Source organism: Emys orbicularis, chromosome 3 (genome assembly GCF_028017835.1).
Source record: "Emys orbicularis isolate rEmyOrb1 chromosome 3, rEmyOrb1.hap1, whole genome shotgun sequence".
NCBI lineage: Eukaryota > Metazoa > Chordata > Testudines > Emydidae > Emys > Emys orbicularis.
In genome coordinates this window covers 134,775,991-134,801,894 of record NC_088685.1, presented here as the reverse complement: position 1 = coordinate 134,801,894, position 25,904 = coordinate 134,775,991, and the positions used below count along the sequence as shown (strand labels likewise).

General features: G+C 41.9%; 1 protein-coding gene across 1 annotated transcript in view; it reads right to left on the bottom strand.

The window, feature by feature from the left end:
- Positions 1-2,017: 2,017 nt before the first annotated feature.
- DISC1 (DISC1 scaffold protein) overlaps positions 2,018-25,904 on the bottom strand; it is a 314,498-nt gene continuing 290,611 nt past the window's right edge. The window contains 4 exon segments of the mRNA XM_065401455.1: positions 2,018-2,059; positions 2,061-2,158; positions 17,838-17,955; positions 22,264-22,304. Coding sequence (XP_065257527.1) covers positions 2,018-2,059; positions 2,061-2,158; positions 17,838-17,955; positions 22,264-22,304 — 299 coding nt within the window.

The window sequence follows — 25,904 nt, the reverse complement described above, 5'->3', positions numbered from 1 at the left end:
GTGCAGGAACTCTCCAAGGATAGCTTGGAGAGGGTCAGCAGGTAGGTTGAAGGAAGAGAAACAGAAGCAGCAGCAGCAGGAGCCCTCCATTGGAGGCTGTGGATGAGTAAGGGAAAGGCTGCAAGGGGAGAAAGGAGAATTGAAGCCCATGCAAGGCACTGACCCAGGACTCTTCCTCACAACACGGATTCTGATCTAAAGGTAAAAGCCAACCATGTTTTGAATTACAGGGCTGTAATCCATCCTGAAGATCTGATGACTACACAAACCACTGGAACTTGACTCTCATGGTTTGTCAGTTTTACCTCCCTGGATGAAATTATAACCCTGCTGTAAATCTCAGCTGCCTGGTGCTTTTTATATATATATTTAACATTTTGAGGTAGAAATTTTAACTCTAGTCTTTAAGTACACAAAGAAGAATGAGCACAGTTTTGAAGGTCTATCTGGCTAGTAGTCCAGGGATTAATGTCTGAGGCTACATCTACACTACGGGGGGGGTGTCGATTTAAGATACGCAAATTCAGCTACGCGAATAGCGTAGCTGAATTCGACGTATCAGATCCGACTTACCCTGTTGTGAGGACGGCGGCAAAATCGACCTCTGCGGCTCCCAGTCGACGGCGCTTACTCCCACCTCCGCTGGTGGAGTAAGCGCGTCAATTCGGGGATCGATTGTCGCGTCCTGACGAGACGCGATAAGTCGATCCCCAAGAGATCGATTTCTACCCGCCGATTCAGGCGGGTAGTGTAGACCTAGCCTGAGAAACCACATGCTTTATTTGTAAACCCAGCAACTCTAATGGCACAAACGTAAATTATTATTTTTAAAAAGTCCATTTTTCAAAAATGAGGTACAATCTACTGTTGTGAATAATTGGCTTGAGCTAGTGATTTAAAGATTGAATTAAATTGAATTGAGTTTTTAAGGAGCTGTTTTATTTATTTATTTTTAATTTCCCCCCTCATAGTCTCTGCAGCAAATAGCAGAAATAGGATTCCAAATGAAAATGTGATAACCTCAGTTTATTTTAGCATCCAAGTAAGAATGTTTTGGATTTATGAGTACACAATTTACTAATTGATTGAATACTGCACCATTGTAAATCACCAATATTTAGCTGGTTTTAGTTCCATTCCTTTTATTTTTTCCTGTAGCAAATAAAGAGATTAAACAGATAATCTAACTTTATCAAACATACGTATGTATATACACATCCAAAACCCTTTCATTTTTATGACAATATAGGGCAGGTTAAAGAAGTAAGCATAGTATTAAGAAAAAATACTTAATGTTCATACATTATTCAAATATAAAGACCACAAATCAGCAGGTTATCACTTTAAATATTCGGAGCTTTTGGTATTAATATGCATTTGCTATAAAATGTAAATGAAAATGGTTGAAAAGCTATTGTTCTCTAGTCTGATGTTAATTTTCTCTGCTTTGTTGAATGCCACTGGGTAAATGTAGCCCTAATTTAAGTTAGAAGAATTTGGTTATTTTGAATTCTATCCTAGTGGTCTTACATTTTGTAGGAATCTGAAAATAACTTGGGTGTAAGAAAGATGTTACAAAGACAAAAAATTACTTATTCCCTCAGCTGTCTCTCAGCAATACTGAAGAATACCGCCTTTAACGTGACATGCTGAAGGAGAAAAAGATTGAAGAATGCACGAGTAAGGAAGTTGTTTATAACGAGTTAGAAAAATCTCACTCTGACATTAAAGGAGACTCTGCTGAATCACTTGAATGTATCAGTTTGTAATCGACACAATTACAGGAGCTGCTCTGCTCTGAAAGCTGGTTTCCAGTCTGTGCCAGAACATGGGAAGCTGTGTAGAACACTTCTGTTGATAAACCTCCAGGCTCCATTTCTCCATAATTGATTTAGTTGTTGTTAGTTATGCAGGGAGAGAAGAGATCCTCAAGGCTTGGTAAGACAGTATTCAGTTAGTAAAAGCAACCCTTTGTGAATTAACATTAAAACACCAGACTCCCCTCAATATTATTCCTTTAAGTCTTGTTTTCCTGGACACCAGCTGTCACAGAGGAAGTCTCCAGCCTCATCTTCTCTTGCCTCCTTATCCGGCTGGAGCTGCATCAGCATGGCCTGCAGAGTTTCCTTCACCATCTGGATCTCCCTCTGTAGAGACTGTACATGCTTTATTAAGGAATAAACCTAAAGGTGATTGGCAGCCCCTTTTCTCTCTCCAAGTTATGAAATAAATTGTTGTTCTGCTGTTCACAACAGATGGGCATTGCTATCTAATTGTGGCTTCAAGTTCTTCCAAACTGTTTGGATTAAATATTCATATTTCACATTAATTAATTAACTAACTAACTAATTAATTAATTAGGATTTCCAGTAACTTTGAAGTCCTCAAGTGGCATTACTTAGCGGTTCTCTTATAAGGGTTAGAAAAGAACTCAGTTGGTTGGAGGGTTTGTTTGGTTTTTTTGGGAGGGGGGAGGAAGGTGTAGATCAATATAGAGGTTGTCTATTCTGATGCCCAAAAACACTATTGCAGTCAATCTCCAATTGGAATAACCTGAAATCTCAGCACAGTTATTAATGGATATCAAAAGAGCTCCTGGTATTAATGTGGCAACCCCTGAGCTCCTGAACAGTAATTCTCACTAATATAAGACCAAGTACTATCTTTGGATTCACATGCATTGTGCTGCCTGAACTCAATGGGAGCCACACACTTGCACATGAGTTCTCCCCAGCACTTTATACATAGGAAATGGGATAATTTTCAGGTAATTCTCCCTTCTTTGAAGGGATAAGTCCACAGAGCCTCAGTATGGGTCATCACTAAGGCTAAGCTTTTGTCATGGTTATTTTTAGTAAAAGTCATGGACCGGTCACGGGCAATAAACAAAGATTCACGGATGCCGTGACCGGTCTGTGACTTTTGCTGCTGCAGCTCCATGGTTTCCCCCCCGCCGCCATGGTGGCTGAGAGCTGTGGAGTTCCCCCTCTTCCCACGGAAGCTGCAGGGGCCCCCCTCCACCCATGGTGGCTGGGAGCTGCAGGGTGACCATATTTCCCAAAGAGAAAATGGGACACCCCTAGCCGCTCGCCTGAGGAGTGTTTCCCCCCACTCCCCGTGAGGCTGTCACCCATTGCTAGAACCCTGAGGAGGGCCCCCTCAGGAGTCTGTCACCTTATGCTGGCACCTTGCCAGGACCTCTGTGACATAAACATAGCCTTAGTCATCACTAGTTTGTAGTCAGAGGGGGCAGAACTTGCTCCACCTTCCAAAGCTAAGCCCTCTGGGTTGTGAAACAAAAAAGGAGTCTCTCATCCTGCATCAGTACCTTGCAAAAAAAATACTTGACAAGAAACATGAACAAGAAGAAAGATTTTAACTTCTGCAGAGAACTTTAACCACAAGTTTGACAGATTTCTCTTAATGGATTTCCAGGGGAAGGCCGGCTCTGTGGACCTATCCCTTTCAAGAAGGGAACATTTTCAGGTAAGCAACCACAAATTCTCCCATTCTCTCTCCAGGCAAGGTCCACAGATCCTCAATGTAGGATTTTCTGAACAGTGACAAAATTCCTAGGGTGGGAACCAAATGTCACTCATAGAAAGGATTCTCTTACTCTAAGGAATCACTACACCATGCAGGCCCTACCTGCCTACGGTTGCATCAGCTGAAGACTGAGTATCTGTGTTGTAAAACTTGGTAAATGTATGCAGGAATGACCAAGCTGCAGTTTTAGATTGCCCGAGAAGGGGCCTGCACTTTCTCAACCCATGATGCCACCTCCACTTGTACTGAGTGAGCTCTTGTTTCCACTGGAGGATTGAGACCTTTTGCTCTATACACACCAGCGTATACACTGTGAGATTGATGATCTAGATGCTTTAGCTCCTCTTTTCCTTGGATGAAATAAGACCAGGAAGGCTGGTCTTAAGCTCTCAGTTCTTTTCAGATATGCCTTTAAGGCTTGCTTGCATCCAACAAATACCATAGTTTCTCCTTTGGGTGAGAAGGATGTGGACAAAAGGAAAGCAATGAAAAATGCTTAATTGTGCTCATTATGCTCAATGAAAAATAAAATTTACTTTTGGACTAAAGGTGGGAGCCATTCACAAAACCACTTTATCTTTGTGGAAGATGCAGAAGGATGGATCAGTTGATAGAGCTCCCAACTCGGACACCCTTCTGGGCAAGCTGGTAGGGATGAAAAAGATTAATTTGATAGCCAGGTAGTGCAATGAAACTGATTTAATAAGTTCAAAGTGCACCTGCACTAGGGCATTGAGCACAATGTTCAGATCCCAAGGCAGTGCTCTCTGCACCTTAGAAGGACCCAATAGCTGAACTGCTTTAATGAAGCGACACACGTTGTTATGGTGGAACACAGAAGACCTTCTAGATACACTCAAAATTGTCGACAGTGCAGAAATGTGTACTTTTAAGGTATTAGCCTGCAACCTGACATAAAAACTGCCATGTAAAAATTCCAGAACATAAGACATTTTGGTTAAATGATGCTGAATATGTCTCCTACTGTGTGTATTTAGCCAAATCCTTGAATAAGACCTGTTTGTTTTTTTTTACTTTCTCCTAGATGCCAACAGAGTTTTGACAAGACCAGCAAACCTTTCATTTTAGAAACTTCCTTTCAAATGCCAAGCTGCTAGATTTGACTTGCTTGGATCTTGGTGAAGAACTGGTTCCTGAGATAACAAATCTGGTCTCGGATTCAGGAAAAATGGTAACTCCCACTGACATGTCCACCAGGTCAGGAAACCAAAGCCTTCCAGGCCAATGAGGAGCCACTAAGATCACACCCATTTCCTCCTTTCTAATCGTCTGTATTACCCTGGTGGTGATGGGCACTAGGGGAAAGGCATGTATGCCCAGGGCTTCTGGCTCTCTTCTCCTGGCAAAGTATTGGAAAGCCTTCCAGAATTGGAATTTTGAAAATTTTGGTATTCAATTGGAAGGATTTGTTGTGAAGACTCCATTATGCCTAACTGATTTTCCTTCTGCTCAGCCAGTCAACATTTTTATTGCTGGTGCCCTTGATGTGCAAGGTGAGGATAGACAGCAGATGGGCCTTCACTGACTGCATCAATGATACTGCTGCTTTCTGTAGATCCCTTAACCTCATACTGCCCAAAGGCTTACATATGCCATTACTGATAGACTGTCCATTATTATAAGGATATGACTGTTCAGCAATGCTGAGGCCAGATGTTGAAGAGAGTACTTTATTGCCACCAGTGCTAGAAAATTTATGCTTTTCTTTTGTTTTGTTTGAAAAAGGACCATGTTCCTTAAGTCACATACTTCTAGGAGAATACTCCTCATCCTTCCAGACTTGCATCTGTTATGACAGATCTGTCTGGTTCTGCCATGTTCATCTCTCCCTGGAACCTCTCCAGACTCATCCAGCAATCCAGGGAATTCATAACAAGTGACAAAATGGTCACTTTCTGAGATGGAAAAATCAGAGAACAACGGAATCAACAGAGAACAAGGGAATCCAAGGGAAGCCCTGGAGAGTCTTCATATGCATACTTGCTCAGAGCACTATCCCTATGCAGGAAACGATCACCCCTAGAACACTCATTAGAGTGCTGACTGATGTCCTTGGGCATCTCCTCAGGAGGGTAATTGCTGATCTAATCTTGTCCTATCTTTCGGCTGACAGAAACATTTTGTGGGCCTCTGCATCTAGATAAACTAGGCACTGAGATGGCTGAAAATGAACCTTTTTGGAATGTACTATAAATCCATGCTGTTGCAACATATGAACTGTGGTTCAAGTTACTCAAGTGGACTCCTCCTTGGATGGGGCTCTTACTTAAATGTCACCCAGGAAAGGGTACATCTGTATCTACTACTGCCTGTGAACAGCCACCAAAATGAGTAATTTTGTGATGATAGTCTGAAAAGCAGCAATTTGTATTGAAAATGATTGGCCTCATGAGTAAGTTGCAAAACTCCCCTGTGCCCCGATGAACTGGCACATGAAGGTAGGCCTCCCTCAAGTCAACTGATGTAAGGTAATCATCCTGGCAGATCACTCCCACTATTGACTTCAAAGTGTCCATCTTGAACCTGGGCCTCCTTATGAACTTGTTCAGGCGCTTTTAATCCAACACAGCTCTGTCCTCCCCAGATCTCTTGGGTACCAGAAATAAGAATGAATATTGGCAGGAGAACATCACTGCCTCGGTGGCTCTCTTTGTCACAATGATTCGCAAAAGAGGATCTATAGCCTTTGGTATATTCTGCCACTTTTGAGGGATTTGAGAGTAGTGGAGAAGGGAGAAAATTATTTGGAATCTCTGACACACTTTTCTTGAACAACATCCGGGGCCCATCTGTCTGATGTTGAGAGGCCATTGGTCCTTGAATTTTAATAGCTACCCCATCCCCAGTTGTTGCTTACTGGACCCACCTGACCACAGTCAGGAGTTGTTCTAGTTCATATTCTTTCTTTCTTTTCTTCCTGCCTCATCGATATAATATTCAGTGGTAGTGAAGCATATAATTTTTGCTTCCATTTTTTTCTACCTAAAAACCTTTTGTAATCATTTAGCCTATTACAAATAACAGCATGTTGTTCCAGGCTGCATATCAAAGGTAATTAAATCTCAGGGGTTTCTTGGTGTTCATAAACTGCATGAGCTATGCTTTTACCAGTTCTGATTTCAGCAGAACTTTATGATTAAATTACATCTTGGTATTCAATCTGCAGGGCCGGCATTAGATTCGCTGGGGCCCAGGGCAGAAACTAAGGAGTGGGTCCCCCACTCTGCCTCCCTTACCTGCTCACACATTGGATTTCTGCAACGTTTCTGAGGCTGAAGCACAAACCCCCACCACACAAGGCCCCCTACAGCATGGGGCCCTGGGCAATTAGCCTGCTTGCTATCCTCTAATGCTGGCCCTGGGTCTGAGACCACTTATTACACAATAACAATATTTCCCTGCCTCACAAAGGTGGTGTGAGGCTTAATTCACTAGTGCTTGTAAAGTGCTTTGAGATCACTGGATAGGAAAAGTACATAGAAATGCATATTATTATTTATATGAAGTCATAGATTAGATTAATAAAGCTGCCCAAAAATTAAGGGAAATGTACCCTCTACTAAAAAAATTGTTTTTTTCCCCCATGATAAAGTGTAAAGAGTGAAACATCACAGTAAATGAATGTAAATTACATAAAAGATGAAGTTTTGAGGAAGCTATAATAGAATCAAAAGCTGCCAAAAGGCTTTTCAAACTGGTGTTCGTGCCTGCCATAGGAGTGATTTGCATAACTTTCCCATGATTCTCTATAGTCATATTTTCAAAAGAGAGAGAGAGCTTGCTTTTTACAGTCGCATAACCTAAGGGTGCCTTTTTGTTTTGACATTGCATTGACATTGTACTTGGGTAAAACAACATTTCATAATGGATGAGCTCTAAGAAGGCCAAAAGCAGTATAGCATTTCCTTTCTGTGTATTAAGTTTTGAAAAAAGTAAGGTTTTTGTTCCAGCTCCAGTCTTTTCTCGTTTAGAACTCAGGGTCTCACGAATACCCTATGATGCTTTACTGTTGTAAATTAAGATTTGCTCTTCTCTATTATCAGTTGAATCTGTGTTAGCGTTTTTGGGCCCTGATACTGCAATCTGACCTGTGCAGGAAGATTACTGAGTAAATTAAGAAGGGGGAAAAGAGGTCAAGAAATGGTCCAAGAAAATTAGACAATTGGCTTGTTGTTCTTCCTGAGATGACAGTTCCTCTGACTCATCACCAGAAGGCTCCAGAGCTAAAAGCTCTGGGTTTTTTTCGTACATAGAAAGAATAAGCATAATAAAATATTAGATTCCAGTGTAACGTGTCTGGGCAGGCCTCTATGGCTGAACACTTCACATGCAATCAGAGGAACAGAGACACTGGCAGAAAGGGGGGCCCAAAACTCCCTGGACTAACCAGACACTGCTTATGCTGTGCTCAACCATGCCACAACTTCCAACTAACCAAACCCTGCTCATAGGGCAGGTCAGCCATGCCACATCTGCTAGACTAACACAACTCTGCTCATTATGGGTCGACCATGCCTCATACAGCCGGCTGTAGAGGACTGAGAGGGAGAGCAGCGCAGATAATGGAGGAACAAGCAGGCGGTAAGGGGCCTCTTGGCTCACCACTTATGTCTGACTGACTAACTCTGCCTGCTTTAACAAGGGGTGGTAACCCTTTTGGAATCCTGCCTTGTTCACCCTAGGCTTCAGTGAGGCAACACAGCTGTGCTCTGCGGCTCTTCCGTAGTGCCGTCTGGCTCATTAACAGATGCAGTCAGACAAAGACCCGCACTATGCAGCTGTTAGGTAGCTATGCCTGGCTCACTAAGGTTATGTCTACACTGGGAGAAAAAACGCAACAAACCACGCCATGGAAGAGAGTCTTAAAGCCTGGGTCAACTGACTTGGGCCCGCGCTACAGGGCTAAAAATAGCAGTGTAGACATTCCCACTTGAACTGAAGCCCAGGCTCTGAAACCTGGCAAAGGGGGAGGATCTCAGAGCCCTGACACCAAGCCAAGTGGGAACATCTACACTGCTATTTTTAGCCCTGGAGAATGAGCTCTGTGAACCTGAGTCAGTTGACCCATGCTCAAACTCTCTGCCGGGGGTTTGTTTTGTTCGTTTTTTTGCAGTGTGCATGTACCACAAGGGATCCATTGAGACAAAGGGCTGCGCCATGCAGCTGTTATGTAGCTCTTCCTGGCTTACTAAGGAGTTCAGGGATAGGCCAAAACCATATTAGCAGCTTAGCAATTCGGGGAGCCATTAGATAAAGTCATGACAGGCTCCTCAGCTAAATCAAAAAGACCTTCAGGACTTCCTGATTACAAATGCAGGAAAAGGAATAGCCAGCTCTATTACAGGCTTAAGTATCCTTTTCATGGCTAATCCCCTAAATACAGAAGGTGAGGCTACACAAAGTCAGATGGAACAAGTTTAAGGCCGGGAAGGGGAGAGAGCACTTTTCCCATAGTGCAAATTCCAACACTAGAACAACTGCTGAAGGAGCAAGAGATATGACTGGTTTACGCTTGAAATAAATTCTAGTAGTCTCAGGAATGTCACCACATTCACAATATGACAGACCAAAGGACACCAGTAATTGTAAAGTTAAGGCTGAAATACTGTGGCAAAGGGACATATATTGCTTTCAAGCAGTATGTAGAACCTCTGTTGGTAACAAATGGAGTTCAGCATGTCTCTGACAGGATGCAGGGCTACTACTAGTTTGCTGCTATAAAATGAGATTAGCCCAATTAAGCTTCTTCCTCCCCTGGCACAAAGTGCTCAAGGGCAGAAGAAGAAGAGCTGGATGCTACAAGCCAGAGACCCCAGGGAGGAAGACAGGAAACTCTTTAAGCATAGTTTGTTGGGTGACAGAAGGCCTTGGAGCTGCAGGCTGAGGTGATGGCTTAGACTGGGATTTTCTGGTTTAGATCTCTGATCATGTAATATCAGCTTGCTGTAAATAGTGCACTCTGAATACATGGGGGAAATATGTACAGGAGGAACACAAATGGCCAGAAAGATGTTTGTGGGTTGTTTGGTTGTTTTTTCCTATTCTACCTGGCAAACTACTCTGCCTATTTACAGTGGCTCTAAGTACCGCAGTGGTCTGAGATTAGTACATAATGTTATGTCTTATACTGTAGGTGTTGTGATTCCCACCACACTATACAAGTTACATATTGAAGGAGCAGTGAGCTAGGGATGCCTTTACTTCCAATTACTCTTCTCTGTTTCTGTCACTGTTCTCATAGGGCTGGAGTGAGGCCAGGAGTTCTCCAAGCCCATCTCCAGCCTTTATATATCATCCTTTTCTTCCTTGTATGATGAATGCAACCCTTCCTGTGATGAAAGGAGCACTGCAGGTGCTTTCTTTGTTGTCTGTCAAAACCAAGTCTTGAATTGGCCAAGGACTAAGAGTGGTGTTCCCTTCCTCACCCCTCCCAAAAATGTATTACGGCTGGTCCCTCCCATCCTGAGTGTCAGGGATCCAAGCTGAAAACTAGACCTTATTTTAATCTGGGAATCTCCTTACTTTATTTATCAACATAAAGCATGGAAGAGAGCCATCCATGGAAGTATAAGGAGGTGGAACTATAAGGCATAATGGAGATGCTGCAAAACCCACTGGTACATGCATGACAAGTGTCCTGCTGGGTCCTGCAATTCTGTAATAAAAAATGAAGGTGGTGCTGGGGTTTGTGGGGGATGGTGGCCAAGGAGAGTCAAACACCACATTACTACTGCCCTGAGAGTTCCTGCAGTAATAAAGAAAGATAATGGAGATATCCTATCTCCTAGAACTGGAAGGGACCTTGAAAGGTCATCAAGTCCAGCCCCCTGCCTTCACTAGCAGGACCAAGTACTGATTTTGCCCCAGATCCCTAAGTGGCCCCCTCAAGGATTGAACTCACAACCCTGGGTTTAACAAGCCAATGCTCAAACCAATGAGCTATCCCTCAGATTAATGCGGAACATTAATTTCTTAAAGATTCATCCAGATGGTGACTCCTGACTAAGGTATGGTAAAGAACTAACTATTTATTTCACCACATATTTGGTGCAGACATGGGGCTTGATTCTGCTCTGGCATCATTTTTACACTGGTGTAAGTCCATTGACTAAGCAGAGTTACCCCAATTTACACTGATGTACAGGAGACCAGAATTAAGCCCCATGTCTTCACCAAATACACGGTGAAGTAAACAGGTTAGGACCTATGTGTGTCTAATCAACATTTAAACATGCTATTACAACTTCAAAATCATTATTTGGAGTTTTTTAAAGGGGGGGGGGGAAGAGGATTTTGTGCATTTAACATAAGATAGCCCAACCCAGTTTTCTCTCAACAAAAGCATTTTCTCTAGAAGGAACTATTACATGCACTCAAATTGTCTATCAAACCCTAACTGCTAATTAAGAACAAAAATGACTGTGAAATTGCAATATAGGAGCCATTTAATTTTACTGGAAATTCTAGGCCTTTACTGTCAGTGAAGTAACACCTCTCATCAGCCCTGCAGACACCAGCAATGAGTCACCTCTCCTTCTTTGGTTTTTCCAATTAATGATGCAGACTGTTTTCATACACTTGCCACTGATTAACTATAGTTGACTGTTTTGTGGTTGTATTTGGTTATGCTACATATAATTTAGCAAACATGTCAGACAGTCAGAGTGCTACAGAGGGGATTTTTTATTCTGTTTGTTTGATGCTTTTTTTATACAAAGGTACTGTTTAATATTTGCAGTGAGAAACTTCAATATCAAATGAGACTCCCAAGAGGCTCTGTGTAAATATTCAACACCAAGAAATATCGCCTTCTCCTTTGTTCATGTCACACCAGCAATTACTAGTAACAGCCTGGCTGATTCGAGCGTTATGTGCCGTCTAAATGTGTAACGAAAAACAATGGCAACTGGGAATTATTTCCTCTAATATAGATTTAATTATTAATCAAAGCCATGATGTATACTAAATATTGGCAGAATTTCTTGACAGCTGCAGGAATGTAGTTATCTGTGGGATGTTTATAGTCCTTTTCATTAAAAAGAGACATCCATACACCTTCACAGCAAATTTCGGCCATACATACTTTTTTTTCTCCTCAGTATATTCACGGCTTCCTTTCTTTTATCTAAATACAGAGCAATCAAGAGTTTTGCTGGGAAGTTTTTACAGTACTCATTAAGTTCTAGATCATATTTTACAAATAAATTACATCTAGCCCTTACATAGCTTTATACCTTAAAAAGTATTTTTAATAAAGACCACATAAGCACTTACCATTTGAGATGTGTTTTCACTGAAGTCAAATAAATAAAGGCTGTGAAAAGCTCAATCCTTAACCTCCCTGTTGACAATAGTAACTAGTACCAATTGTGGTGCTAGTTTTTGTAACACAGGAATAAGACCACGATTATTTCATAGGCTATTTAACAGCCAACAGATTGATTTTGAATAATGGTTTAAAGATTTGATTTTTTTTCATCCCTTTTAAATAAAACAAAAGGACAACTTGATAACTTTTGGTTACGTTCACCTTTAGTGGATTTTAGTCAGTAATCTAGAGTTTAAAGGCTCTATGCTGCTAGCAATCACTTGAGATATTCAACAAACTTTAAATAAGTTTTCTGATTTGTTCTTGATGCACCTCCTGGAAGCCATAACAGCATCCTTCCCACAGGACATGATGTACATGTTATCCATTCATCATTACAGGATTTAACTCCATTTATGTAATCACTGATGTCAAAGAGCCAAGTCTTGACGCAAACCCATGACTTCCAAATCTCCAGATTTCTGTTGTGATCTACAGTACCTGGACTTGGAAACCAAATTTTCACCTAATAGTGCATTTAACAAACACCATTAAATTGTCTTTCTTCACTATTGTTAATTACACTACCTATGAACCTTGTATGTATCTTAATGCTAACTGCAAAGTGTATGATCATGTTAAGATCAATCTTGTGAATAGTGAAAATTGCTTAATATTAGGGTTAAGATATTGTCTATTAAAACGTGATCAAGGTGGGGAAGGAAATATGGGGGTTTGGGACACTCAAAGCTAATCTGGGTGAAAACTTAATTGTGTTTCTAAATGAGATTGACCCACAAGTCTGTTCAAAGTTCAAAATGATTTTTAATTAACTTTTACATTTAGAATTTAAACTAAATTGAAGCATATACTGCCTTTATAAAAATAATACTAATATTATGTGCTTCTGTAGTGTCTGTCATTCAAAAATCAAACAGTTCTCTTCAAACAAAAATGTATGAAACCTCATAACAAACTTGTAAGGTGGGTAACTATTGTCAGACCCATTTCCCAGCTGGGTTAATTCAAATGTAGATGTAAAGTGACTTCCAAAAGAAAATATAGCAAGTCTGTGGCAGAGCTGGGAATAGAAGACTCCTGTCTCCCAGTGCTCTTCTACCCATTGGACACACTGGGCTCAATTAAGAATGAGCTGTAAGGTGTGAAGTTAGAACCTCCTGCCACTTCTTATAGGGGCGTTACATGGGTGTATGTATATAGCATTGCAAAGAGATCTCAAACAGGATTAAGGTTGATCCATTATACTATACAAATGCCTCACAGACACATTACAAATTGGTCTGTGCTAAACACAGGTTAATTATCTTCCTGTAAAAATAAGACAAACATTTAGAGCAGTGAGGGATTCTAAGTGATGACAAATTACTGCAAAATAGCTAATTACATTGGCTGAATCATTCTGTTTCTCATAGGAATTTTAAACAGTAAAAATATTATGCACTTTTAATGAATATCAGGCTTATTTTATGATTTTAAGCTTTTGCAAGGTTGGTAATGGCTCTCCAGGTCTATAAAACAATACAGCATCTCAAATAAAGTGTCTCATCTTCCTCTTTCCTTCCATCTGTTAGTGTCTCTTAAGATTTTGTCCTTAGCTTCTACACTGTCTTTCCTTCATGACCTTGTCTGCTCTTTATGGTTTCAACTACAGCCTTGATGAGGATGATTCTCAAATCTACGTTTCTTAGAACTGTATGCCTTCTGTTCAGTTCCTCATCTCCAGGTGTCTTTCTAGCACCTCCTCTTGGGTGTCATTACAAGCTACCATTACAAACTCTCCAAAATGGAATTTTTTTCATCTTTCCTTTCAATACTTCTCCACTCTGTCTCTTCTCTATCTCCATTGAAAACACGATTAAGAATTTGTGTGAGACAAACTGGGAAATAACATGTATTATTTTTTATGAATATGGTGCATGACTCTCCTTATTTATGATGGAGTTGCTATAGAGTTAGATCAAAAGGCATTGTTAAAAGAACCAAGCAGGGAAGGTAAAATAATGGGCTAGATAAGGAGCATCCCACCAAACAGTAAAACACAGTAGCCAGGTTTATAGCCACAAAGAGGTGATGCCTATGTCCCAACTCTAGTGAGAGAGCTGTTTGGCCAAGGCTGATGAGAGACAGACCAAAGGGAAACACTAAGCCATTACAGGAGCCTGGGCCTAGAAAAGGGAGGAGGGTTAGGTGAGCAAGGTGAGGCTGCCCAGAGAGAATCAATGAAAGCTGATAGGCTAAGGGGTACACAGCGCCTGCTGCAAGCAGGACAGTCTATTTTTCCCAGCCAGAGATGGGGATTAGCTGGGCTAACAGGAACCTACAAAAGCTGATGAGGAATGATGAAGGTGTAGGTCAGAGCAATGTGTCTAGCTTTTTTATTGTTTTTACCTTTTGCTCTATGTGCTTTGTGCCTCTGGGGAAACAATGAATAATACTTTGTTTTGAAGACCCTGTTTTGAGTTGCTTTAATCAACTCCCTGGTCACAGGTTCCCAGAGCGAAAGGGCTTACAGGTTCCAAACGCTGTTCAGCCTGTGTCATTAACCTGGCTGGGAACCAGGAAGGCTGCAACCCAGTGACCCAGTCCCAGAGTGGTTGGACTGTGTGGTTCTGCCTGGATTGAAGTGCAGGAAGCCAGCCCGGTTACCAACAGGTGCACTTGAGAGGGAGGGACTAAAAGAGGTCCAAGGTGCCGTTCTCCCTGTAACCGTGACTCATAGACTCATAGACTTTAAGGTCAGAAGGGACCATTATGATCATCTAGTCTGACCTCCTGCATGATGCAGGCCACAAAAGCTGACCCACCCACTCTTGGAATAATTCTCTCCCTTGACTCAGCTGTTGAAGTCCCCAAATCATAATTTAAGACTTCAAGTTGCAGAGAATTCTCCAGCAAGCGACCCCTGCCCCATGCTGCGGAGGAAGGCGAAAAACCTCCAGGGCCTCTGCCAATCTACCCTGGAGGAAAATTCCTTCCCGACCCCAACTATGGCGATCAGCTGAACCCCGAGCATGCGAGCAAGATTCTCCAGCCAGACCCTCCGGAAAAAAGTTCTCTGTAGTAACTTTTAATATCCCATCATTGACCATTGTTACTAATTACCAGCGATGGCACGTTATTGACCTATTGACTAAAATCACGTTATCCCATCAAACCATCCCCTCCATAAACGTATCAAGCTTAATCTTAAAGCCAGAGAGGTCTTTTGCCCCCACTGTTTCCCTCGGAAGGCTGTTCCAGAACTTCACCCCTCTGATGGTTAGAAACCTTCATCTAATTTCAAGCCTAAACTTCCCGACGGCCAGTTTATATCCATTTGTTCTCGTGTCCACATTAGTACTGAGCTGAAATAATTCCTCTCCCTCCCTGGTATTTATCCCTCTGATATATTTAAAGAGAGCAATCATATCCCCCCTCAGCCTTCTTTTGGTTAAGGTAAACAAACCAAGCTCCTCGAGTCTCCTTTCATACGACAGGTTTTCCATTCCTCGGATCATCCTAGTGGCCCTTCTCTGTACCCGTTCCAGTTTGTATTCATCCCTTTTAAACATGGGAGACCAGAACTGCACACAGTACTCCAAATGAGGTCTCACCAGTGCCTTGTATAACGGAACCAGCACCTCCTTATCCCTACTAGAAATACCTCACCTAATGCATCCCAGGACCGCATTAGCTTTTTTCACGGCCATGTCACATTGCCGACTCATAGTCATCTTGCGATCAACCAGGACTCCGAGGTCCTTCTCCTCTTCCGTTACTTCCAACCGATGCGTCCCCAGCTTATAACTAAAATTCTTGTTAGTCATCCCTAAATGCATCACCTTACACTTCTCACTATTAAATTTCATCCTATTACTATTACTCCAGTTTACAAGGTCATCCAAATCTCCCTGCAGGATATCCCGATCCTTCTCCGAATTGGCAATACCTCTCAACTTTGTATCATCCTCAAACTTTATCAGCCCACTCCTACATTTGGTTCCGACACTTTGTCTCCCAGATTTACAATCACAGTGGTATATTTACACTTCTCCCCATATACTTATCTCTATTAAGCATGCCCCTTTTTTCTCTGTAATATAGCCATCCTCCCCATTCCCTGAAAACCCTTGTCCAGTTCTTGTCCATCATTATCTTCTGTTTTAAACTTCTTCTCTAGACCTTCCCACCTCTCCCATCTTTTCTCTCCAATCAAATCCATATAGTGTTTCAAAATCATTCTTCTCTCCTGTCACTCCAACAAAATTGCTGCCCTCTGAGAAAGCCAATGAAAGGATTCAATCTGTATTTAAGTTTCATATCCTAGTCTTCAAAGTGCTACATAGTCTTGGCCCCATCTGTATATTGGCTCTCATTTTGTACGCTATTCCTGAACCTCTTTCCTCACTGCTCCCTTCATTGTTCTTCTTGCACTCATGGCTATTCATTTCTATCACATTGCTCCTGTGCCAAGAACAATCGCAAACTCCCTGACCTCTAGCAAGCCCTCTTTCTGCTCCTTGCTCCAGGAAAGCTTGCTACCTTCTCCTCCACCCAAATCCTCCTCCCATCTTCTCTTACTTGAGCTAGTGTTCCATGGCTCATCATGTCTTTGGCTTGTATAGCTTAGATTGTAAGCTCTTCAGCAGTTACAAAGAATAAATACTAACCCAAGACCCCAGCCCAACCAATCTGTTCTTATGCTTTTTACATTTACACTTTCTGAAGGCTAATTTCCATTCTCAGCAGAATCACTACCTTTGGTGGTGGTAATTTATTTCTATAAACACAATAAGAGGATTAGACAACACAGGTGAAAAAATAGTCTGTACTTTTAAAGTTGGGAAATTTCTACATATGTAGGTATGGCAGATGGCTCTGTAAAGGTTAAGCAACCTTTACCCAGATGCTGGATGGCGTAAGCAGCCTTTTGGTTCTTTCTGTATTTTATCCAAGGGCTTTCAGCTGGAAGAGAATCAAATACCCAACTCTCTTATGGCTATTTACACTGTACAGCACTGTATGCAGGTTAAATCACATGGTAGATGCCACATGATGCAACTACTGAATATTTCAAAAGGAACAATAGCCAGATTAGAGATCTATAATCAATTCTGACTGCACATGAACTCGCATTTAATTTGACTAAATAGATCATGTTTGAAAGTGCAGATTTGTGTTGGCTGTTACACGTGTTCTACTTAGTGCACTAGACACTTGCAGTGATGTGTACATTATAAAACTTAGGCCAGGTCTACACTACCGCGGTAGTTCGACAGCTGGCAATCGAACTTCCGGGTTCGATTTATCGCGTCTGGTCTGGACGCGATAAATTGATCCCGGAAGCGCTCGCCGTCGACTGCGGTACTCCAGCTCGGCGAGAGGAGTACCGCGGAGTCGACGGGGAGCCTGCCTGCCGCGTGTGGACCGCGTCTGAACCGTGGTAAGTTCGAACTAAGGTATGTCGACTTCAGCTACGTTATTCACGTAGCTGAAGTTGCGTACCTTAGTTCGAATTTGGGGGTTAGTGTAGACCAGGCCTTAGAGATTAGATTGATAGAGATAAGCAGATGACTATTTCAACATTTAGTCTAAGATTAAATTTGCAGGATTTATCTCACTCCTATTTAAGTCAACGGAAGTCTTGTCATTGACTTCATCACGAACTGGATCAGATCCATAGTGAATGAGCACTATGGGAATGTTTTAGTAGACCAAAAATGTCCACATTAGCTAAATTCACTCATTTCCACCTTACTTAACATATCCAGATCATGCTAAAATAAACTAGTGCTTTACATGAAGCTGGGAGATAAATACAACAAGGAGTCTGGTGGCACCTTAAAGACTAACAGTCTTTAAAGTGCCACCAGACTCCTTGTTGTTTTTGTAGATACAGACTAACACGGCTACCCCCTGATACTTGGGAGATAAATAGTTAATCTATGTAGCAAAAGGATATGAATAAAACCGTCATCCAAGTTGCAGACTGATGCTTGGAGTTGATCTTCTAATTGCACCAGTTTCTCACTTATTGCTTCACATTTTTCTCCCAGTTCTGCAGAAAATAAGTGGAAGTCCTAGGAGTTGAAAAGGAAAAGAAAAGGTGATTGCTATTTATTCCATTAGTACAGTTCAAATTCATAGCAAATTAAGGATAAAATAAATATTTTAAAACAGTAAGACTGGATGACTCAGGGAACTGGTAACAGGATATAGTGCCTTGCATTGCTAGGTCACTCGTTCAAACCCATGGTCCGGTTTGTACTGAATGAAAGCTGTTATTGTATAATGATTTGGTGACCTATGTGAAATGAAATGAGCTGGCGGTCTCAATCCATCTCCAAGCAGCAAAATAAGTCACGATAATTGTCATACTCAGCAGGGAATTAAATGGTCACTGAGACGGAACTGCCCTCTCACTCCCAGCCCTTCAGTGAAGGGGAATCTTGCACTGCCTATGCTGTGCATGTTCTATCGTTAAATAGACTATCGTCTCTAGGGGTACAATTTTCAAAACCACCAAAATACTTTAGAAATCAAAGTCCTATTTTTCAAAAGTGACGTAGACATTTAGGTCCAATGACTTTCAGTGAGACTTTCTAAGTGCCTAAGTTGCTGTTGAAAACATTACTTGGGCTTCTAAGTCACTGGTATTTTTCAAAATTTTACTTGAAGGCTATAAATGTTGACATCTCTTTCAAGCACTAAATTTGCTAAAAATGTTTGAAAAGACTAAAAAATCTGGCTGAAGTGTTGAGAGACTTTGCTTGAATAATTCAGAATTTTGGGCGGGCTTGACATATATGCCATTATTTAATGTTTTTCATCTTAAGATAGCTCAGTGGTTTGAGCATTGGCCTGCTAAACCCAGCGTTGTGAGTTCAATCCTTGAGGGGGCCACTTAGGGATCTGGGACAAAATCAGTACTTGGTCCTGCTAGTGAAGGCAGGGGGCTGGACTCAATGACCTTTCAGGGTCCCTTCCAGTTCTATGAGATAGGTATATCTCCATATATTATTATTATAACAACATGTATTGATCTAAGATAATAGACTTTAATTTTGTTGGTTTAGACCAGGGGTGGCCAACCTGAGCCTGAGAAGGAGCCAGAATTTACCAATGTACATTGCCAAAGAGCCACAGTAATACATCAGCAGCCCCCCCCATCAGCTCTCCCGCCCACTGGCTGCCAGTCAGCGCCGCCTCCTCCTCCCTCCCCGCACCTCCTGATCAGCTGTTTTGTGGCGTGCAGGAGGCTCTGGGGGGAGGGAGAGGAGTGAGGGCATGGCAGGCTCAGGGGAGGGAGCGGGAAGGGGTGGAGTGGGGCAGGGCCTGTGGCAGAGCCAGGTGTTGAGCAGTGAGTACCCCTTGGCATATTGGAAAGTTGGCACCTGTGGCTCCAGCCCCCGAGTCGGTGCCTGTACAAGGAGCCGCATATTAACTTCTGAAGAGCCGCATGTAGCTCCACAGCCACAGGTTGGCCACCCCTGGTTTAGACTAACAGTATTCTGCTATTGCATTACAAAGGAAAGCAAGAAAATATAAGCTTAAAAAACTATTTGTTTCCCACCATTTTTATTTCAATCACAGTCCATTTTAAAATGTGTAGTGCTACTTCCAGTTACAGGATGCATCAAATTTTGCAATTAACCAGGTTTAGAATATTCGCTATACATATTTCCTTGCAGTGTCATTCTTCATTAGGTGAACGACAAATTGGCAAATGATCATTTTGGGAAAAAAAAGTTCTAAAATTAATTGTAACAGTGACACACAAAAAAGGCAATTTTGCTATTTTAATCTGCACCTGCATCTACACTGGGTGACATGGCCAGGCTCAGGGGAAAGCAAAGTATATGTAAATGGGTGATTAGGTACCAGATCTGAATTTCCATGACCACAGTATTGAGACAACCATGGTCATTCACTAACCGGTCAGCCTGAACTATTCTTCTCTTGCTGCATGCCCTACAAATTCATCCAAACAGGTGATGTTAATTTTACACATGCAGCTAGTGTCCTGGGTCTTATACGAGCCTCAGAATCCACAATGCCAGCTGCTGTGATACTTCCTTAAATCATAGCATAAATATTGACAAAGGATTCTGGGGCCGATGCAGAAAGCCAAGCATTCACTAATAATAAGCTAAACCAGAAATGTCTTCCTTGAGGAAAAATACACAGAAGGTGGGGGGGGAGCTACAGCGGGGTGGGTGGGTTGGGACAGGGAGCAACTGAGACAAGCTGGGGTGACCAAATAGCTTCACTGCCTAGGTTACCAAGGTAGACAGGGCTTCTCTTATTAAGCATGTGTGCTCTTCTTCGCTGGGGTGTGCTGTCCAATGTGAAGTATTTTGATTCCCAACTGTATTGGTTCAGTGGATCCTTAGAGTGTTGGCATAGTCATCCATGGTGTAACAGTGAATTTATACCAGTGATAAATTTGGCCCATTGTTTTTAAATTCAGAGGCAGGTGGGGAGAAGGTGGCATCTCTCTCTATTGATTGTAAATGTCCTTGTCTCAGAACTGGGTAAAGAAAATGAGTCATCCATCGAGCTGGTAAATTGTTATTCCGTACACCAGCAAGCTCTTGTATGTTTTTTTAGGGAGAGGGATAACCTGAGCAATTTACACAACTGGAAGGCTATTAGAGAATAGCTTTGTGAGAAGCATACAAGAAAAGATTGCAGCATTCTAAGTAAACTTTGGTATCTCTAATGCTAGAAAAAGAAGAGTTAGTAAATCATTGACAGTCATTGCTCTGAAAGTATATCTAAAAATGATTATCTATTGAAAGTTCCATTTTTGAATGCCAATTTTTCTAAAGAAGTTAACCAGTCATAAGAAAATTAGTTGTCCATATAGCCATCATTTCAAATGTGTCAATGTTGCATGTGTGCGTGGGGAGCGGGGGAGGTTGGTGCAGTGATGGTTTGCTCGGTACTATAAAATACGAACACTTGATTTAGCAAGAAAAGCTGTTAACTAGGATTTGAAAGCTCTTAAGTGCAGATTTGCTTTGATGGATAAAACATATGAATGAGGTTTTCCAAATCAAGCTATCACTGCGGACTGTACGCTTAGGTAAAATAAATTACCACAGTACAGAACATGAAGAAGTGCTGTTTTAAAGTGACATTTAAACAAAAAGCAGGCTCTAGTTCCATAATATCAATATATTGAGTACTTTGTCTGGATCAGACTACAGTACATTGCTTTAATTAAGGGCTATTAGTATATTAGATTATAGATCAGACTCACGCTGCCAAAAACTATTAGATTTCCAAGGCTGGTTTGAAAAAAATCATGATCGGAGGCAACAGTTAAAAAATATTGTGTAGATTAAGTGATTGTCTTTGAAAATGTGTGTCACTATATTTAAGCAAAATGATACAATAAGGGTATGGGTTATATTGGGACGTCCCCATTTTCAGATGGGTTAAGTCAAGTCTGAGGTCAGAGTATTTTCCTAGAGTACTGTGGCATGGCCAGTTTTAGCCCTAATATCAGTCACCTAACTAGCACAATTGCTGAAAGACAGGATTGGTTTCCAGAGTCCTTGAACCCAACTCCTTTCTAAAGCTGCCTTCATCTGTGCTTCATGGTATACGAAATACACAGGAGCCTTAAGGCATCTTAACTGCAGCATCAACTCAGGCGATCGGCACCTAGGTCTGAGCATCTGGGTTTGTCTAGCTCAGCTGTGCGTGGCCACACCGCAAAGCCTTACCTGAATTACTGTGTCCTCAGTGGTGTGCACTCACCCATGGGTGTTGCTAGGACTGCTGGGGCATATGCCCTGGTTCTTGGCACTGCAGTAAACTGAGCTATGCTGTGATTCTTTCCCAGTGAATTGTCTGAGAACTTGTCTGTCCCTCTGGGCTCATGGGGTAATTGTGGGAAAGCACTGGAGGACTATCAGCCTTCAAGTGGTTTAGCCTGCATCCACATTGCAGAATGCGTGGGTCATCAATCCAAATGAAAACCTCACTCTGATTTTAAGGTGTGGCCTCAGACAATCCAGCTAGCCCAGGTGAGACAATTGTGTGTGTGGATGGGAGAGAGGTTGAGGGCCACACCCAAGTAAAAACCTGTGTTAACTCTGCCGTGAAGAAATGCCCTGATCAATGAAGAACTATTCTGTGTTGGTCTACTTCAGACAAGTTTTACTCTGTTGACAACATAGGTCATCTCATTTGGCTCCTCCAGATCATCTCCTAAAGTCACATGCAAAAGGAGATCTTCCACCACACCCTCTCTTTGCAGCTATGATCTGTGTATTAGTTGAAGTGGGCTCCCAATTAGACCTTGCTTTCCCTTTTGTTTTCTGATTCAGCAGTTACAGGAGAAAAGGTCCATCTTTTGGTATACCCAGTATTTCTTATCTTTTAGCTTTTGTGGGTAGGCGGGGGGGGGGGGGGGGGGATCCAAGCCCATGTCAGATCTTAGAGCAGCTTTTCCCCAGGTTAAGGGTGTGCCCCTCTTGGGGAAAAAGGTGCACAGACAGACCTCCCAACTGTTCTCCAGGGTCCCAGCTTTTATTTCTTTTTATAAAAAGTTAGTGTCTAGCTGTTACTTTGTTTAAAAAAACAACAACATGTGAAAACATGACCCAAGTGTACTTATGCAGCAATGTCTGCCTGAGTCTCCAAAGAACCTGAAACAGTAGTGTAGAAGTGTGAATTGTGCCATTCATTTCACTGGCTAAAACGCCAATGTTAACATTTTAAACTATTCCACTGCTCAGCAAAGCACATAAGAAAGAAGAGGAAGCATCATGTTATAAGAATCTGCACATTCTACTCGGTATGTCTGCACCCTTTAGGTAGGACTTTAACAAATACCTGTCAGGGTTGGAGGGGCATGATTGGTTTCCTTTTTCTGAAGTGGGACCCCTCAACTTTAAAAAGTTTGGGAAATGCTACCTTAGAAAATTCCAATTTCCTTCCTCTTTTTCCACTCAGAATGTCCTGTGTCACTCCAGGCTCTGTATATCAACGTAATCTCAAATAAAATCAACAGTTACTTCAGATGTACACTGATGTAACTAAAAATAGAATCTTTCTCCTTTCCTGTTTGCTCATCCCATACCAGCAGAAATCCTCTTTCTGTTCTGTACCAGCTGGATTGGATGTTTTATCTCTTCCTCTCTTTTGATTTGTCACTGTCACGCCTCAAGTTTGCACTGCTTGATAGACTTAGATAACCTGGAGACATTCTCTGGTCATTGGCACTCTTTAGGGAATTTCCAATGTTTCCCATTTAAACTTGAGGTTTAGCTTGAGACTTCAACCCCTCAGGCTAGTCAGGATGTCAAAGCTTTTCTTTATTTATTCTTTTGACTGGCTGAGGAGCCAGAGCTCCAAGCACCCTTTTAGTGTGACTTCCAGCTCTAAAATGAACTTGAGGGCAGTTAGTTTCCAGATAAATGATGCATACAATCATGTACCCATGTGCTGTTGCGGAGATGCTGTACAAAAACTGTCACAGGATGAAGTGCTAGGTAAAGAAATGGCTAATTTTTAAGCTTCCATTCCTTTTTGAGAAACAGCAGTCCCTAATACAGTGTATCCAAGCATCTCAGAGTGGTGATTTAACAGTGCTGTTGGGAAAGGGAGATCTGTCGACATACACTGCAAGTGAAGTTGTGATTGTTGCCCGGATAGGCATAGCCACCTTAGCTTTAGGTACAGCTACACTGCATGCGTCTTTCGGCGTCGTATAAAGTACACAGCCCCCCTACTAAGGTATAATAGCAGTGTAGCCAGTGAGGCATAGTTTAGGCAAGCAAAGACATACTGAAGGGTGTGGGTACGTACCCAAGTACATACCCTACATGGCCCTCTACTCACCCAAGCCCTACCTCCCCAGCTACACTGCTATTTTTAGCATTGTGGTGTCCTGCTGACTGCCTGCAGATGGAGCCTTTCCCCTCTGTGGGAAAAGACTCCCCCAGCAGGGACAGGCCCTGGCAGCGGGGAGGCAGCGGGGAAAGGCTCTGGCAGGGGAGAAGCAGCGGGGAAAGGCTCTGGCAGGGGAGAAGCAGCGGGGAAAGGCTCTGGCAGCTCCTTGTTGCTGGATCCTTTCCCCACAGCAGAGAAAATCGTACATACCCTGGGTCCTTGGAGGGCTTGTACTCTGGTTGTTAGCACATGCTGAAGCTCATGTCACCACATCTACACTGCTATCGTTACCTGTGCTAGCTAGATTAAAGCTAGTGTAGTATGCCTACCTGTGCTACAATGACACCTTCACTTGCAGTACAGATATACCCGTAATGTCTTCTAAGAGGAAAAGTAGCACTGTCCCCTCCAACTCTGAGACTCTTTGGTCTGTTCTTATGAGAACCGTGAAACATACAGACTCCTGTTTGCTAAGTATTTAGGAAAGCAAGATTCTAATTTCATTATCATAATTACCAACTAGAAAAGAGGTACAGCAAGGGAAAAAAGTCCCACATCACACACTAGCGTTTGAGGAAGGAACACTATTCTCCACTTAGCTTTGGCCCCATAGATCACAGCAAGAAACCCGCTAACCCCACTTCCCTCTTCAGTCCCAGAATGACTCCGTGAAGTCAGGTTTTCTTTTAGGTGCAACATGGAAAAAGTGGCTCATGCCGGAAGGAGAACAGAATAAATATTTGCAAGTCAACCTGAACTGAGTTTTCACAGTTCTAGTGGGCAGACTGTCAATCATCTTCTAATAAGGTAAGAAAGTATTATCTGCACTTTACAAATGGCAAAACGAAGGCACATCATTTAAAATTACTTGCATGGGGCCACACTGCAAAACAGCAGTAGAGCTGTGCTCAAAACCCGTAACTCCCAACTACCAGCACTTCACTCTGACCACTATATTTGGTATCAATGGATCGAATTACTTCAAATACATAAATATGTAGTGGGCTTAATTGTTTACTCACTTACACCACTTAAACCCCTATGTAAACTTCAATGAGTTCAACAGATCTACTCTTAACATACACCTGTGTAAGTGAGATTAAAGTCAGATCCAGTACATAAACTGCTGCATATTTTCATTCCATCCAGTTTGGCTTGCCCATTTGCATCAACGCTAAGAAACACAAACTACATGTATATTTATCTTCATTTTAGCACCCCACTTATTTTTGTTAGCAAGCATGTCTTATAATAGTAATTTTGTTCTGACGCATTACTGCTTTCTCCTGCTGCAAAGAGCTAAATAAAATTTTAAAGAGAGAATGAGCATTCAGAAAGGAATTATGAAGATGTCAAATTGGTTTGACAAGGAACTCTTGAGATTTTTCTACCATTCCAAACAAAAATAGGCCTATGACAGTATTACTTTTGGCATACCGACAAAAACAACGTTTTGATACATCTTTGTATACTGTTCAAGTTCATGTGACAAAAGCACCCATTTACTTAATGCCAAATTCTCGCTGCTACTGAGTTAATTACACAGATGTAAATCTGAAGTGAGATCAGAATATACAACATATACTTAGAGGAATGATGGGTTTGTGATTAAGGCACTGGTCTGGAACTTAGGAGAGCTGGGTTCTTTTTCTAGCTCTACTACAGACTTCTTGTTTGACCTTGGGCAAGTCATAGACTCCTTTTGTGCCTCGGTTTCCCCATTATAAAATAGGGATAATAATGCTTTTGTGTGTCTTGTCTATTTCAATTGTAAACTCTTTGAAATAGGGACTGTCTCTTGCTATGTGTATGTACAATGTGGATCTTGTTTTAGGGCCAGTAGGTGTAATACAAATAATAAATAAAGGAAATAGAAGACTTGTAATTCAGCTGTTCAGATGAGGAATGGACCAAAATATGGGTGAGTTTGTGGACCAGTCTTCATATATCATTCTTGAGTGACTGCACTTTTATCTTGTTTCTAGGTAGAGCCATAGCACTGTTAATAACTGCTGTTTTGGGGTAGGCTAGGAGAAGAGGAGCATGAGTATTATTATGAAATGTTTCAAGATCAAATATTTGTGTAGGTTTTGAGCTTTTTCTTCTGTTAGCGGAGACCCTC